The following is a 14,870-nucleotide window of genomic DNA, read 5'->3' as shown; positions in this document are numbered from 1 at the left end:
AAAAATGCAGTAAATGAAGCAGGCAAAAAGGAATACAAACGTCTCAAAAACGAGATCGACAGGAAGTGCAAAATGGCTAAGCAGGGGTGGTTAGAGGACAAATGTAAGGATGGAGAGGATTATCTCACTAGGGGTAAGATGGATACTGCCTACAGGAAAATTAAAGAGACCTTTGGAGAAAGGAAAACCACTTGTATGAATATCAAGAGCTCAGATGGAAACCCAGTTCTAAGCAAAGAAGGGTAAGCAGAAAGGTGGAAGGAGTATATAGAGGGTCTATACAAGGGCGGTGTACTTGACGACAATATTATGGAAATGGAAGAGGATGTAGATGAAGATGAAATGGGAGATATGATACTGCGTGAAGAGTTTGACAGAACACTGAAAGACCTGAGTCGAAACAAGGCCCCCGGAGTAGACAACGTTCCATTAGAACTACTGTCAGCCTTTGGAGAGCCTGTCCTGACGAAACTCTACCATCTGGTGAGCAAGATGTATGAGACAGGCGAAATACCCTCAGACTTCAAGTAGAATATAATAATTCCAATCCCAAAGAAAGCAGGTGTTGACAGATGCGAAAATTACCGAACTATCAGTTTAATAAGTCACAGCTGCAAAATACTGACGTGAATTCTTTACATACGAATGGAAAAACTGATAGAAGCCGACCTCGGGGAAGATGAGTTTGGATTCCGTAGAAATGTTGGAACACGTGAGGCAGTACTGACCCTACGACTTATCTTAGAAGAAAGATTAAGGAAAGGCAAACCTATGTTTCTAGCATTTGTAGACTTAGAGAAAGCTTTTGACAATGTTGATTGGAATACTCTATTTCATATTCTGAAGGTGGCAGGGGTAAAATACAGGGAGCAAAAGGCTATTTACAATTTGTACAGAAACCAGATGGCAGTTATAAGAGTTGAGGGGTATGAAAGGGAAGCAGTGGTTGGGAAGGGAGTCAGACAGGGTTGTAGCCTATCCCCGATGTTATTCAATCTGTGTATTGAGCAAGCAATAAAGGAAACAAAAGAAAAGTTTGGAGTAGGAATTAAAATCCATGGAGAAGAAATAAAAACTTTGAGGTTCGCCAATGACATTGTAATTCTGTCAGAGACAGCAAAGGACTTGGAAGAGCAGTTGAACGGAATGGAAAGTGTCTTGAAAGGAGGCTGTAAGATGAACATCAAGAAAAGCAAAACAAGGATAATGGAATGTAGTCGCATTAAGTCGGGTGATGCTGAGGGAATTAGATTAGGAAATGAGACACTTAAAGTAGTAAAGGTGTTTTGCTATTTGGGGAGCAAAATAACTGATGATGGTCGAAGTAGAGAGGATATAAAACGTAGACTGGCAATGGCAAGGAAAGCGTTTCTGAAGAAGAAAAATTTGTTAACATCGAGTGTAGATTTAAGTGTCAGGAAGTCGTTTCTGAAAATATTTGTATGGAGTGCAGCCACATATGGAAGTGAAATGTGGACGATAAATAGTTTAGACAAGAAGAGAATAGAAGCTTTCGAAATGTGGTGCTACAGAAGAATGCTGAAGATTAGATGGGTAGACCACATAACTAATGAGGAGGTATTGAATAGAATTGGGGAGAAGAGGAGCTTGTGGCACAACTTGACTAGAAGAAGGGATCGGTTGGTAGGACATGTTCTGAGACATCTAGGGATCACCAATTTAGTATTGGTGGGCAGCGTGGAGGGAAAAAACCGTAGAGGGAGACCAAGAGATGAATACACTAAGCAGATTCAGAAGGCTGTAGGTTGCAGTAGGTACTGGGAGATGATGAAACTTGCACAGGGTAGAGTAGCATGGAGAGCTGCATCAAACCAGTTTCAGGACTGAAGACCACAACAACAACAACAACAACAACAACCACCTTGTTATGAAGTGAAGTGACAGCAGGGTTATGTATTCTCGTCACAAGATAGCAAGCATCGGCCTTCCTTAAATAATTATCAAGTCAGTCTTGTCATATTCAGTTGCTCCCCAGACCATGATGACAGTAGTTGGGGAGGTATGAGTGTCGAGAATCGTTGCATCCTGTGTGACATTTCACTATCTCATCTGAGAACACATTGGTGTAGAACTGAAACAGGAGCAAGACTCATTGCAGAACACCATGGAATGCCTTTCAATTTCCCATTTAACCCTGGCTCGACACCATGCAAGTCTTTGTTGTTTGTGATGTGGCATCAGCACACGGCAGCATGAGTTCTCAACCCAGCTTTCAGTGATATGTCCCTAATGATTTGTGGTTGAGTCCATCTAGTGTGACCACTCAGTCTGCAGTCATCAGTATGTTTCTCATGCTAATGATTAGACTTTTCTCAAAGTCCAAAAGGTGGGGAAAAGTTGCAAGTGCTCATCGTTTTGCAGTGCTGCATTATGATCGCTTCCTGAGAAGTTCCATTAATGTTACAGACCCAATAGCCATCTCATATGCATACCATCCTCCTATTGTAACAATGGCTTTTTTTCTATGCTGAAAGTAAGCTCACATAAGAATGAAATTTTAATTAACATATCATAAAGACATAGACAGACAGACATACTGGAGCATCAGTTTGATAGCATTTGGTCATTGTGTTCATGATGTAACACTTCCAGTTTCTGTCGCTGTAATAAAAAAAATGGTCATGAAGATACTGAAAATCTTTTCTTAGTGTATAGCTGATGCCAGGTATTACGCTAATCTTTACTCAAGGGAGTTTAAAATCACACCGTGTTTTAGTGCAGCAAATAGGCAAATGAGTTATATGTTGATATTTATTTGTATGTGTAAACAGTTGCAGTAGTTGTAATTAATTATAATTAATGAATTAATTTGGACCTTCCAGTGGTGACAGTGAAAGTGGAAGTGATCGGCCACCAAAGGGAAAGAAGAGACGCATTGGATCCAACTCGAGCCGTTCTCGGTCTCGATCAGGCTCAAGGTCAGAGAAATCTCGCTCTCGGTCACGTTCTGGTAGTGGCTCAAGGTCTCGTTCAGGAAGCAGATCTGTTTCAAGATCCAGATCAAGGAGTCGTTCAAAATCTAAGAGCCCATCTCGCTCCCGATCTGCTTCGAGATCACGGTCTCGATCTAAATCTAAAAGTGTGTCACGTTCAAGATCAAGGTCAAAAAGTGGTTCACGCTCCAGATCAAGGTCAAAAAGTGGTTCACACTCCAGATCAAGATCGAAAAGTGTCTCACGATCTAGATCAGGATCAAGATCCAGAAGTGGTTCACCAAGTGGTTCAGCAAAGTCAAAATCACGGTGAGAATAACTTAATTGTATAAATAATTGTTCTTTCATTAATTCTAAATTTTGATATATCTAAGGAATTGACCATATATTATTAAAAATGAAACAGGAAGTTATTGATTTGCTTCACAATGAAATCATTATTGCAGTTTGTGTGACCAGAAATGTAATCATATTTTTGAAATCCTTCTGTGTGCCAAATTGTGAACAGCTGGTGGAGACAATCAAATTTAAAAATAAGGTTGCGTATCTAGTATTTGGAATTTTCTTTTAAGTTCCTTCATTGGATAAAGATGAAAAGCATAGGAAAGAAAGGGCACATGTACAGGCGACTGAAGGGAAGGAAATGTCACTCTGAACTCCGGACATGTAAAGAGAAAAGGGACTGGGAGAGATCAGAAATTAACTTTGTCAAACAGCCAAGATTAAAATTTCAGAGTACTACTGGTACTTGCTGAAATTAAAAAAAATATGTTCGTAGCAAATACTCAGGAAAGAAATAACATGTGAGAGAAAAAGTGCATGCGATAAGGATCTGGAACAGAACATTGAAATGGGTAAAAACAAGTAAAAAGGAGGAAGGGGAGGGGAGAGATTAAAAATAGGTGGATGTTGATATCTCTGTTGGAGAGCCCATTTCCATCTACACAGTGGTGAGATACAGATACACAAGTCGTCACTTTTGTGTTCAAGTGCCTAACTAGCATCATGATATTAAGTATGTTGAAACATGTTAACTTTCTGTTTAAACCTTATAAAATATGGCTTTCATATTTTGGGAATGCTCCTGAAAATTGAACCACACAAGACACACTGACTTCAAATGAGTATTGAAAGAGAAAACCATGTGAAAGCTGTTGTATAGTGTTGACAAATAGTCTGGTTAAGTTGGTAAAGTAACATTGTAGACTACGTAGCAATAGAATGAAAAGGATAGTTGTTACTCACCATAAAGCTGATACACTGAGTCGCAGAAAGGCACAACGAAAACTGTCACACAATTAGCTTTTGCCCAACAAGGCCTTTGTAAAAATTAGACAACATACACACATGCTCTCAGTAACACAAACACAACTCACACACACATGACCACAGTCTCTTGCATCTGGGGCCAGACTGCCAGCTGGGGAAAGGATGTTGGGGCGGGGAGAGGAAGGATAACAGGGAAGGGGTGGGAGATGATAAAGTACTGATGGAGCGTGCAGGGAAGAGGTGGAGAGTGAGGCAGCTAGGTGCAGATGGGAGGTCAGACAGAGAGTGGGGGAGAGGGTGTGTGTGTGTGTGTGTGTGTGTGGGAGGGGGGGGGGTTAACTGAAAAGGAAAGAAGTAAAAAGATTGGGTGTGTTGGTGAAATAGAGGGCTGTGTAGTGCTAGAATGGGAACAAGAAAGAAGCTAGATGGGTAAGGACAATGACTAACGAAGGCTGAGACCAGGGGGGGGGGGGGGGGGGGGGTTACGGGAACGTAGGGTATATTGCAGAGTGAGTTCCCATCTGCACAGTTCAGAAAAGCTGATGTTGGTGGGAAGGATCCAGATGGCACAGGTTGTGAAGCAATCACTGAACTGAAGGATATCATGTAGGGTTGCATGCTGAGCAACAGGCTGGTCCAGTTTCTTGGCCTCAGTTTGTCGGTGGCCATTCATGTGGACAGACAGCTTGTTGGTTGTCGTGTGCACATAGAATGCAGCACATTGGTTGCAGCTTAGCTTGTAGATCACATGACTGGTTTCATAGGTAGCTCTGCCTTTGATGGGATTGATAATGTTTGTGACAGGACTGGAGTAGGTGGTAGTGGGTGGCTGTATGGGTAATGCCTTGCATGATGGTCTATTAACAGGGATATAAACTATGAGGTAAGGGGTGGGAACAGGGGTTGTATAGGGATGGACGAGAATATTGTGTAGGTTCGGTGGCCAGCGGAACCACTGTCGGAGGAGTAGGAAAGATAGTGGGCAGGGCATTTCTCAATTCCAGGCATGACGAGGGGTGGGCGAAACCCTGGTGGAGAATGTAATTCAGTTGCTCCAGTTCATGGTGGTACTGAGTCACCAACCAGACTTAACCAAAGACCAGTGTTGAACCTTGCCCGACTCAGTTCACTCCTCCATCCAACCATGATCCAACGCCACTACTCCCAAATCATCCCCTGTTAACTAATCTCAAACCTTGCCTCACCATCATTCCCCAAATTCCTCAAAATGCGATTCAATCTTAAATCCACAGAAAGATCTGCAATCGATCACCAAAGAACTGACCCTGACCTTATAATCCTACCCGCTGACAATTACTTGTTTTGAACCACAAGGATTACCTGGCAGAAGGACTCCACTGGCTGTCAGATTCATTCACATACAAACCCTGCCTCAGTGACCCCATTCCAGAAATCCAGCTGGATCTCCAGTCTCTACTCAAATCCTTAAGCCCATCCCAGAACCTCTCCCCAGAGTCCATCTCTCTCCTCACCCCTACTATTCCTTGCACGCCTATTTTCTGCCTGCTTCCTTAAGTCCATAAACCTAACCACCCAGGATACCCCATTGTGGCCAGTTACTGTGCCCCCACTGAGAGAATCTCTGCTCTCACAAACCAACACCTTGAGCCCATTACCCGCAACCTACTCTCCAACATAAAAGGTACGAACCATTTCCTCTACTGACTCTCCACAGTTCCTGTTCCTTTACCACACGGTGCCCCTCTCATCACTACTGATGTCACCTCGCTTTACACTATCACCCCTAATGCCCATGGCCTTACTTCTATTGAACATTACCTTTCCAGACAAACCACCTCCTTCCCAGTCACCAAGACCAACTATATCCTCATCCGCAATTACTTCTCCTTTGAAGGCATTACCTACAAACAAATCCAGGGTATAGCTGTGGGCACCTACATGGCACCGTCCTATGCCAACCTATTCATGGGCTATCTAGAGGAATCATTCCTAAACACCCACAATGCCAAACTCCTCATGTGGTTCAGTTTCATTGATGACATCTTCATGACCTGGATCGAGGGTGAGGACAGCTAATCCACATTCCTCCAGAACCTCAACACCTTCCCCCCCCCCCCCCCCCCCCTCCCACCATTTGCTTCACCTGGTCCTATTTCCTCAATGTTGACCTCCACCTCAAAGACAGCTATATCAGAACCTCTGCCCATATCAACCCTACCAACCACCAGCAGTACCTCCACTTCGATAGCTACTATCCATTCCATACCAAGAAGTCCTTTCCACACAGCCTAGCCACCCATGGCCATCACGTCGTAGTGACGAGCCATCCCTCTTGAAATATACCGAGGGTCTCACTAAGGTATTTACAGTTCATAATTACCCTCCCAACCTTGTGCAAAAACATATCTCTCATGCCTTATCTTTCCAGTCAACCACCTCCTCCCAGAGCCCCACCATCAGATCATAAAGAGGTATTCTCCTCGTACCTCAGCACCATCCATGACTGGAGCAACTGAATTAAATTCTCCACCAGGATTTCAACTATCTGTTGTTGTGCCTTGAAATTATAAATGTCCTGCCCACTATTATTCCTACTCCTCCCACAGTGGTATTCCGCTGTCCACTGAACCTACACAATATAATTGTCCATCCATACACAACCCTTGCTCCCAACCCCTTGCCTCATGGCTCAGATCCCTGTAAGATACCACGATGCAAGGCATGACCCATACATCCACCTACCACCACCTACTCTAGACCTGTCACAAACATCATCTATCGCATCAAAGGCAGGGCTACTTATAAAACCAGTCTTGTGATCTACAAGCTAAGCTGCAACCAAGTGCTACATTCAATCTGGGCATGACAATCAACAAGCTGTCTGTCCTCATGAATGGCCTCCGACAAACCATGGCCTAGGAATGGGACCACCATGTTGCTCAACATGCTGCCCAACATAATATCCTTCATTTCAGTGACTGCTTCACAGCCTATGCCATCTGGATCCGTCCTAGCAACACCAGCTTTTCTGAATGATGCAGGTGAAACACTCTCTGCAATATATCGTATGTTCCCGTAACCCTCATGGTCTCAACCTTCGTTATTCATTGTCCTTACCCATCTAGCCTCTTCCTTGTTCCCATTCGAGCACTACACAGTCCTCTATTCCACCAACACACCCAGTCCTTTTATTTTTCTCCTTTTCTGCTAACCCCTCTCCCCCGCCCTGGATCTAACCTCCCAACTGCACCTAGCTGCCCCACTTTCTTGCACATTCACAGCAGAACTTTATCATCCTCCACGCCTTTCCTGCTATTCCTACGCCTTCCTGCTCCAACCTCCTCCGTACCCCGGCCCAGTTGCATCCCCCACAATGCCCTGATGCTTGCAGTTTGGCTTCAGCTGCGAGAGACTATGGTCATGTGGTGTGACCTCCGTTTGTGTGTGTGTGTGTGTGTGTGTGTGTGTGTGTGTGTGTGTGTGTTGTCTAATTTTTATAAAGGCTTTGTTGGACAAAAGCTAATTGTGACAGTCTTTTTGCTGTGCCTTTCTGAGACTCAGCATCTCTGCTATGTTGTGAGTAGCAACTATTCTTTCCATTGTTTAGTTACATTTAATCCTGGATTTTCCTTTGCTTATAAAACAAGGTAGGTGTTAGCAACATTCATACACACCTATGCATCTTGAATCCAGTTTTGTGACTGGAAAAGATAACTATAATCGTTTGCACTCAGAATAAGAAAGTCCTAAGTTGGTTGAGAGAAACTTGTCATTGAAGAACTTAATTATTATTGCTATTGTACTGAATGAAATTAATGCTCTGTGGGATTCTTCCTGAAGAACAGATTTTTTTTTCCATTTGTTTTCCGAGCATTGTGGCATCACACTTATTTTGATGTTGTTGTACATTTCATCAAAGCATCTTAGTTTAAAACAGAAAAATTGGATACACAAATAAAATGTTCAAGTTTGTGAAAGAAAATTTTCACTTTGGAATAACAAAAAAAACTTTGTTTTGTATGTGTTGCTACATTGGTCAAGAGAATTATGGGAGCTGGTTCATCATCTTCCAGTTAACTCTGTTTTGATGCAGGCAATATGTATGTTCTTATTGCATGGCTTGAGATCTTCACTTTCAATTTAAGCAACAATTAGTCATTCGCCATCTGTTGGCTGCATTATGCATTACATTGTCAGGCGACCCCTCAGAAAGAAGTGAGTACTGGTGTCCCAGTGTTCTCTAGCAAGGTACACAGATGGAAGTTGTCAATGTGGACATTGTATTCAACCAAGGTCATGAAATGCTACATCTTAGTGCAGTACAAGTTGCAAGGGTGACTTTTTGATCCAAAAAGGGTGGACTTTCTGTTGTGTTGCTGCAGAGGCCAGTGCCTCTCCATGTCATCTATAGGTTGTGGATACACTACAGAGAGACAGGTCATTACACAAGGCAAGTTGGACTAGGTCACTGATGCATTACAACCCTATACCGAAGATCGATATCTGACTATCCGATCAGATTGTCATTAACAGGTAATGATAAAAGACATTACAGCCAAGATGACCTGTCAGAGTACCCCACTTGACAAATAATCATCTTGCAGCTTGCCTTCAGTTCTGTCATTCCCCTGTCAGCTGGCAGCAGCTATGTCACTGGCATAATGTTCTATTCACAGATAATCCAGATATCCTGTGATGTAAGGTGATGACCATGTTCCTATGCTGAAAGTTTTTGAGGAAATTGACAGATTTCTGAAGTCCTGTATGTTGTGAGGAGGCTTCATGTTGACAGCTACACATATCTTGTCATTGGCCGTAGCCACCATATCGCCAGGCAGTACATCAAATAGATCATGTTGGACCAGGTGGTGGCTGCTGCATGCGGTGGTGGCCCTGAGTTCCTTGTAATGTCAGGCCCTATGTGGTGGGCATCAGCAGGGATGTCTTGCGAAGCCTGGACATTGAAGTATTGGAACAGCTGGTGGTGAGTCCCAACGTAAACGCCTTCGTGCATTTGTGGGACATGGCTTGACAGGTGTGTTCATAATCATCCCTTTTCACCACAGATTCTCCAAGAACTATCATGGGCTCTTATTGAAGAAATAGAATGGATGCTGTTATGTATGAGACGGAACTATGGGCCTCGTGGAAAAAGGGTGACCTGGCTGAGTCACACAATTTGACTCTTGGTCTGATCACGGGGTGTGGCCATTAATTGCACGCATTGATCACGTAGGCTGACGTGAGGATCAATGAACTATACTTGGCGGGATATATCTGGAACGTTTTAGGTGATTGGGAAGTTAGTAGACAGGAATACAATTAAATACTTAGCTTTAATTCAGCATCAGGGGTGAACGTCAGTCTTGAGTTTGCACAATAATATTTACAAGTGCAGTTATAGACTGAACTGCGAATACCTCTTTACAATTCTGATTGCTTCACACATAGAGATCAATTTTCAATGCATAAACTGTATGTGGCGCCTGGCTAGGTTGTAACTACTGACTTAGCTGAAGGTTATGCTAACTAGCGTCTCTGGAAATGAGATCTCTGAAGCTATAACAAGTGAACCATTCCTGTTAAAGTCGGCAGTAGAACTGGCCAGTGTGGTAGCTTGTCTCGTAAGACCAGCCGAGTGGCAGCACTCGGTTTGCTAGTGTCGACAGTGGCGACTCGCAGGTCCTATGTGTACTGATGGACCGCGGCCTATTTGAAGCCTACAACCTAGCAAGTGTGGTGCCTTCTGGTGACACCACAGATGCTACAGGGTTACCTTGCAGACTTACACAGAGCATCTCACATAAAGTGCCAGGCAGTGATAAATGCTCACGGTGGGCATACAAGTTATTAAAGCTTGCAAAGTCCAGTGAAGAGTACCCAGGATGATGGGATGAATTATTGTTTGCACTTTGTTTCGAGCACCTGTCAGACTTTTCAGTTCTTTTTATGTAAATGATCAAGCATGTTATGATGTTTTGTTGTGTACATTATTTGTGAAAGATACAGGTATAATTTGGTAACATACCCAATTCTCAAGCCAGATGCCCAAAGTCATGTTCTCCTAATTCTTTTGAGCAGTGTATTTTAAATTTTGTGATTATTTATTTCTGTGTTTTGTTTGCTTGTTCAAATCAGATCTAGGTCTCCTGGATCAAAAAAATCTGGATCAGGGAGTGAAGCTGGATCGAGACGGTCCAGCCCTGCCGCAAAAGGGTCAGGTCAGTTGAAAGTCATTATAGTCTGACTGTTTCATAACAAATGTGAGGAAAGTTCAGTGTTCCAGGAAGTGATAGAAATGTTTACTTAAAGCAGTATAGTCAAGTTAGGCAATGTTTTATTTTGAAGGGTTTTAGTAAAATCACTTGTAAATGTTTTATCATCATTATGAAACAGTTTTACGTTGTGAGTCGTGTTTGCACGACAGTATTATTTATTTGTCTGATTACAGTTATATACATTAGATTTGCATTGTTTCACAAAACATTTACTACAGTTTACATTAAAGTGGCCCATCAGTGTTACTTAACTACTGTAGAACTATGAAAACATATTGCATTACTTGTCTGAGTACATACTTTCTGAAAGTATTAGCAGATGAGCTCATATACCCACCTTCTGTACAGTTTTCACTTCATCCCATACCATACACAAAATCTTAACAGTGATAAGTCGGGAGATCTTGAAGGCCAAATAATGGTACTGCTACAATGAATCCACAGATAAGGGAACTACAGTTGTTGCTTCTTTCATATTGTTGGATTTGAAAGAGAACCATCTTACAGGAAGCACTTAACATCATTTAGTGAAGTTGATACAATGTGCTTTAATTATTCATATGACATATTTTACACCAAAATAACAGATTTGTAAATCACTTGTCAAATCATATCGTACGCTGGGGATTCAATAAGTAATGCTATATATTTTTTTCTGAATGCAGGTTGATTTTATTCGGGATTCCAATACATCATATTATTCCCTAGTCGTTTGGCTACAAAACCTTATTTTTCAACATAATCGCCATTCAATGCAGCAGCCTTATGTCATCTTACTGGGAGGGTCTGTATGTGTGTGTGGTACCACTCTGTTGGTTGATGTCAAGCCAACATCTGGCTGCATCAGCAACCTCCGTGCCATCCACATATGGCTGCCCACAGAGTGCATCCTTCATTGTGCCAAACAAATGGAAGTCAAAAGGTACAATAGCCAAGCTGTAGACTGGATGAGGAAGAACAGTCCAACGAAGATTTGTAAACTGCTGTCAGGTGCACAGTCTTGGGTGAGGCCTTGCGTTCTCATGGAAAAGGAGAAATTTGTTTGCATTTTTGTAGCAGTGAACACACTGAAGTTATTTCTTCAGTTTCCTGATGGTAGCACAATACACTTCAGAGTAGATCATTGCACCATCAGGGAGAATGTCAAACAGAATAATCCTTTCAGAGTCACAGGAAACTGTATCCGTGATTTTACCAGCTGAGGGTGTGGCTGTGAATGTCCTCTTCAGAGGAGAAGTGGTGTGGTGCCTCTCCGTGGATTGCCATATGGTTTACAGTTTGAAATGATGAATCCATGTTACATTGTCTGTGACAATGTGTGACAAAAATTATTACGATCAGCTCCGTAATGTGCAAAAAATTCGACACAGATGGTTCTTTGTTGCTGTTTATGGTCTCCTGTTAGGCGGCAAGGAACACAGTGGGGTCACACCTTTAAGTGTCCCAACTGGTGGAAAAACGTCAGCACTACCAATAGAGACGTCCAGTTGAGCAGCAAGGTGTTTGAGTGGGATCCATTGCTCACCACAAATGAGTGTGTGTGTATTTTCCAACATTGAAAGAGTGATGGCTGTGTGTGGAAAGCTGGCACAGGTTTGTGTGACCTTGTTGTGATGGTGACAGTCACCTCACCAAACAAATCGCCATGCTTTTATTCACTACCAGGACTCTGTAGACATTCTACAGGTGCCTATGAAAATCTGCAATGCTCTGGTTTTCCATCAAACTAAACTCGACAGCTCTTTATTTGAAACACCTCTCCATTAGATGCTACTTTGAATGCTGCATATAATGCTGCCACCTATCGGAACCTCATAAAACTAAAGGGGCTGAAGTGGGAATATTTGATATCCCACAACAAATTCCACATTTTTTTCACTCAAAACTGCCTGAGAAAAAAGTGTTGCATTACTTACTGCATGTCCCTCGTATGTTTGTAGAGAAACTTGTGCAAATTTTGCTATTCGTATACCTATTCACTGCAGACCTTTTTATATGCATTATTCCCTGGTATTCTTTTGCTTGGTGCAGTTAGTTTTTCGTACATTGCTTCGGAGTGGGATGGCACAGTGGTTAAGACATTAAAGTTACACTATATTAAGGACGAGAGGGGATCAAATCCCCATCTGACCATCCAAATTTAGATCTTTTATTTTACCCTAAATCAGTTAAAATGAATGTTAGTATGATATATTTGGAAATTCCAAGACCAATTTCTATCTGCCTCCTTGTGCTATCAGGTTGTGTTGCATCTCTTTTGAAAATACTGTCATTAGACCCTGGTCTTCCGTCCATTTTTCGTATTATTTCAAATCACAATTATTCAACCAGTAGCTGCATAAGAACATGCTTCAGAATCTTCATCTTTAAAACTTGAAAATATGCCAGCAGTGTTCTGTGTAAGAGACACTGGGTAAACAGATTTAAGTTCGTATTTCAGTTCATCAAGTACTGTAATAAACACTGACAAACCAAAACATTATCACCACTGGCTTCATAGTGCTTTGGTCCTCCATTGGAATGCAGTACAGCAGTCATTCTCTGTGGCATGGATTTGACAAGTCCTTAATAGGTTTCTGAAGGTTTGTGGCAACTGATGCCTAGACACAGGTCACCCAATTCCCGGAAATTGTGGACCAGTGGTTTGTGAATACAGAGTCAGCACCCAGTAGTGAGTTACTATCATTCTCTGTAAACCAGTGTTGCATGAATCTGGTATTGTTCAAGTGGTCCAAAGTAAAGTTCAAGCCCAAGCGAATGTACCCCACAGCATAATATTGCATCGATGGCATAGTGCATGTTTAGAGTTCGCCTTGATGATGGTGAATTCGGTCATAACCATCAGTCTGATGATTCATCTGACCAGATGACTCATTTCCATTGATCCATACTCAGGCCTCAACGATCCCATGCTCACTGCAATCATAATTCATGATGCTGTTTGGTCAGCGTGGAAACATAGGAGACAGCTGCTGCAGAGCCCCATGGTCTGCAAAGTGCGCTGAGTGGTGTGTTCAGAAACATTTGTGCCTGTTCCCGCATTGTACACTGTCCTCACATCTGCCACCTATCCTGCTTTACAAAGTAGACAAACCTGTGACCTCTGTGTTCTGTGACAAGATATGGGCATCCAATACCTTGTTGCCTGCACTTGGTTTCACTGACCATCAGCCAATTTCCATAGATGCTCACGACAGTAGCATGCGAACAGATGGTGAGCTTTACAATTTCCAAGATGGTCATTCCTAGGTGCTAGTTCATAACAATCTGTCTTTTTTAAAAATATTTTGTCAGTGGATTTCTCCACACATGGTCTGTATTTTCGCTGGAACGATTCCCCATTCATCTCTGCTCCATTTATACACTTCCCTTACTGATTTATATGCCCACACCAACAGGCAGCAATAGCATTTGAAACCCAGGGAGATTATGGTATAATTAAGTGGGAAAATAAAGGATTTTAAGCCAATTACAAGAGGAACAGTAGACGATTGCACAATGATAAACTGGAGAGAGAACCGAATTGTTGTGACTTTATCTGCAGAGGTCATAATGGAAACAAGAGGCTGTTTGGTTTCTGTGGAAGCAAGTCCGCTGTTATAAAGGAATAAAATTAGTTTTTTTATTGTCTGCTTGTAAAAATTGTTTTGTTGCTCTAAAGCATTAGTGATGGTAAGATAAAGGAAATATGTATCCATGTTCAATTCTGTTTCCAATGCCATACAACACTGAAACATTATTGTGTATTTATTTGATGTTTTCTGCTTTTCCTTGCAGACGATGAGAGAAATTCTGGCAGTGGCAGTGACTAAAATATCTCAGCATACTTTGGAACATATTTTTAATCCTTTGCGGTGGATTATTTCATATACTGTTGCATACACAAATGCTGTGCTCAAAGTACAACATGGTTTTAAAATATATGGTTGTGTAATGACAACAGACTCAAAAAGAAGTACTATTTTAATGAAACTGTATAAAATATTTCATTATTACTATTTAGGATTAGCTGACCTGTATAAATTTATTTACATATGCATGTAAAGTATGTTTTTTATGTGTGTACAGATTTTAAAAGATACATTGTCTTTCAAAATGTTCTATTTACTTTATATTTGAACATGAGACCTAATTTGGACTCCTTGATAATACAGGCTCAACACCTCCCTCCCCCCCCTCATCCCCTCCTCCCTACTTGTGCCCTCGTACTCAAAGGAGGACACCAGTTTCCCTTTGTATCATAAAAGGAGAAGGTTGTTCCAGATGTTTTGGACAATTTTATTTACTGGGTATATTTCTGAATACTCTGAAGGGCAATAAAGGAATATGAGGGAAAAAAAGGGAGTTTAAGGCTTAATCTCTTCTCGTTTGCAACAGTGCCTTGAAT

The 14,870-nt window shown here is 41.9% G+C and overlaps 1 protein-coding gene across 1 annotated transcript in view; it reads left to right on the top strand.

Annotated features, from left to right (window-relative positions):
* Positions 1–14,569, top strand: part of LOC126187596 (RNA polymerase-associated protein CTR9 homolog) — a 108,127-nt gene extending 93,558 nt beyond the window's left edge. Inside the window, exons 19-21 of the mRNA XM_049928783.1 lie at positions 2,844–3,263; positions 10,344–10,426; positions 14,261–14,569. Coding sequence (XP_049784740.1) covers positions 2,844–3,263; positions 10,344–10,426; positions 14,261–14,295 — 538 coding nt within the window. The 3' untranslated portion in view covers positions 14,296–14,569. The remainder of the gene's footprint in view (positions 1–2,843; positions 3,264–10,343; positions 10,427–14,260) is intronic.
* Positions 14,570–14,870: the final 301 nt, after the last annotated feature.

The sequence above is a fragment of the Schistocerca cancellata genome, chromosome 5 (genome assembly GCF_023864275.1).
Source record: "Schistocerca cancellata isolate TAMUIC-IGC-003103 chromosome 5, iqSchCanc2.1, whole genome shotgun sequence".
Lineage (NCBI taxonomy): Eukaryota > Metazoa > Arthropoda > Insecta > Orthoptera > Acrididae > Schistocerca > Schistocerca cancellata.
This window is presented reverse-complemented; position numbering and strand designations above follow the sequence as displayed.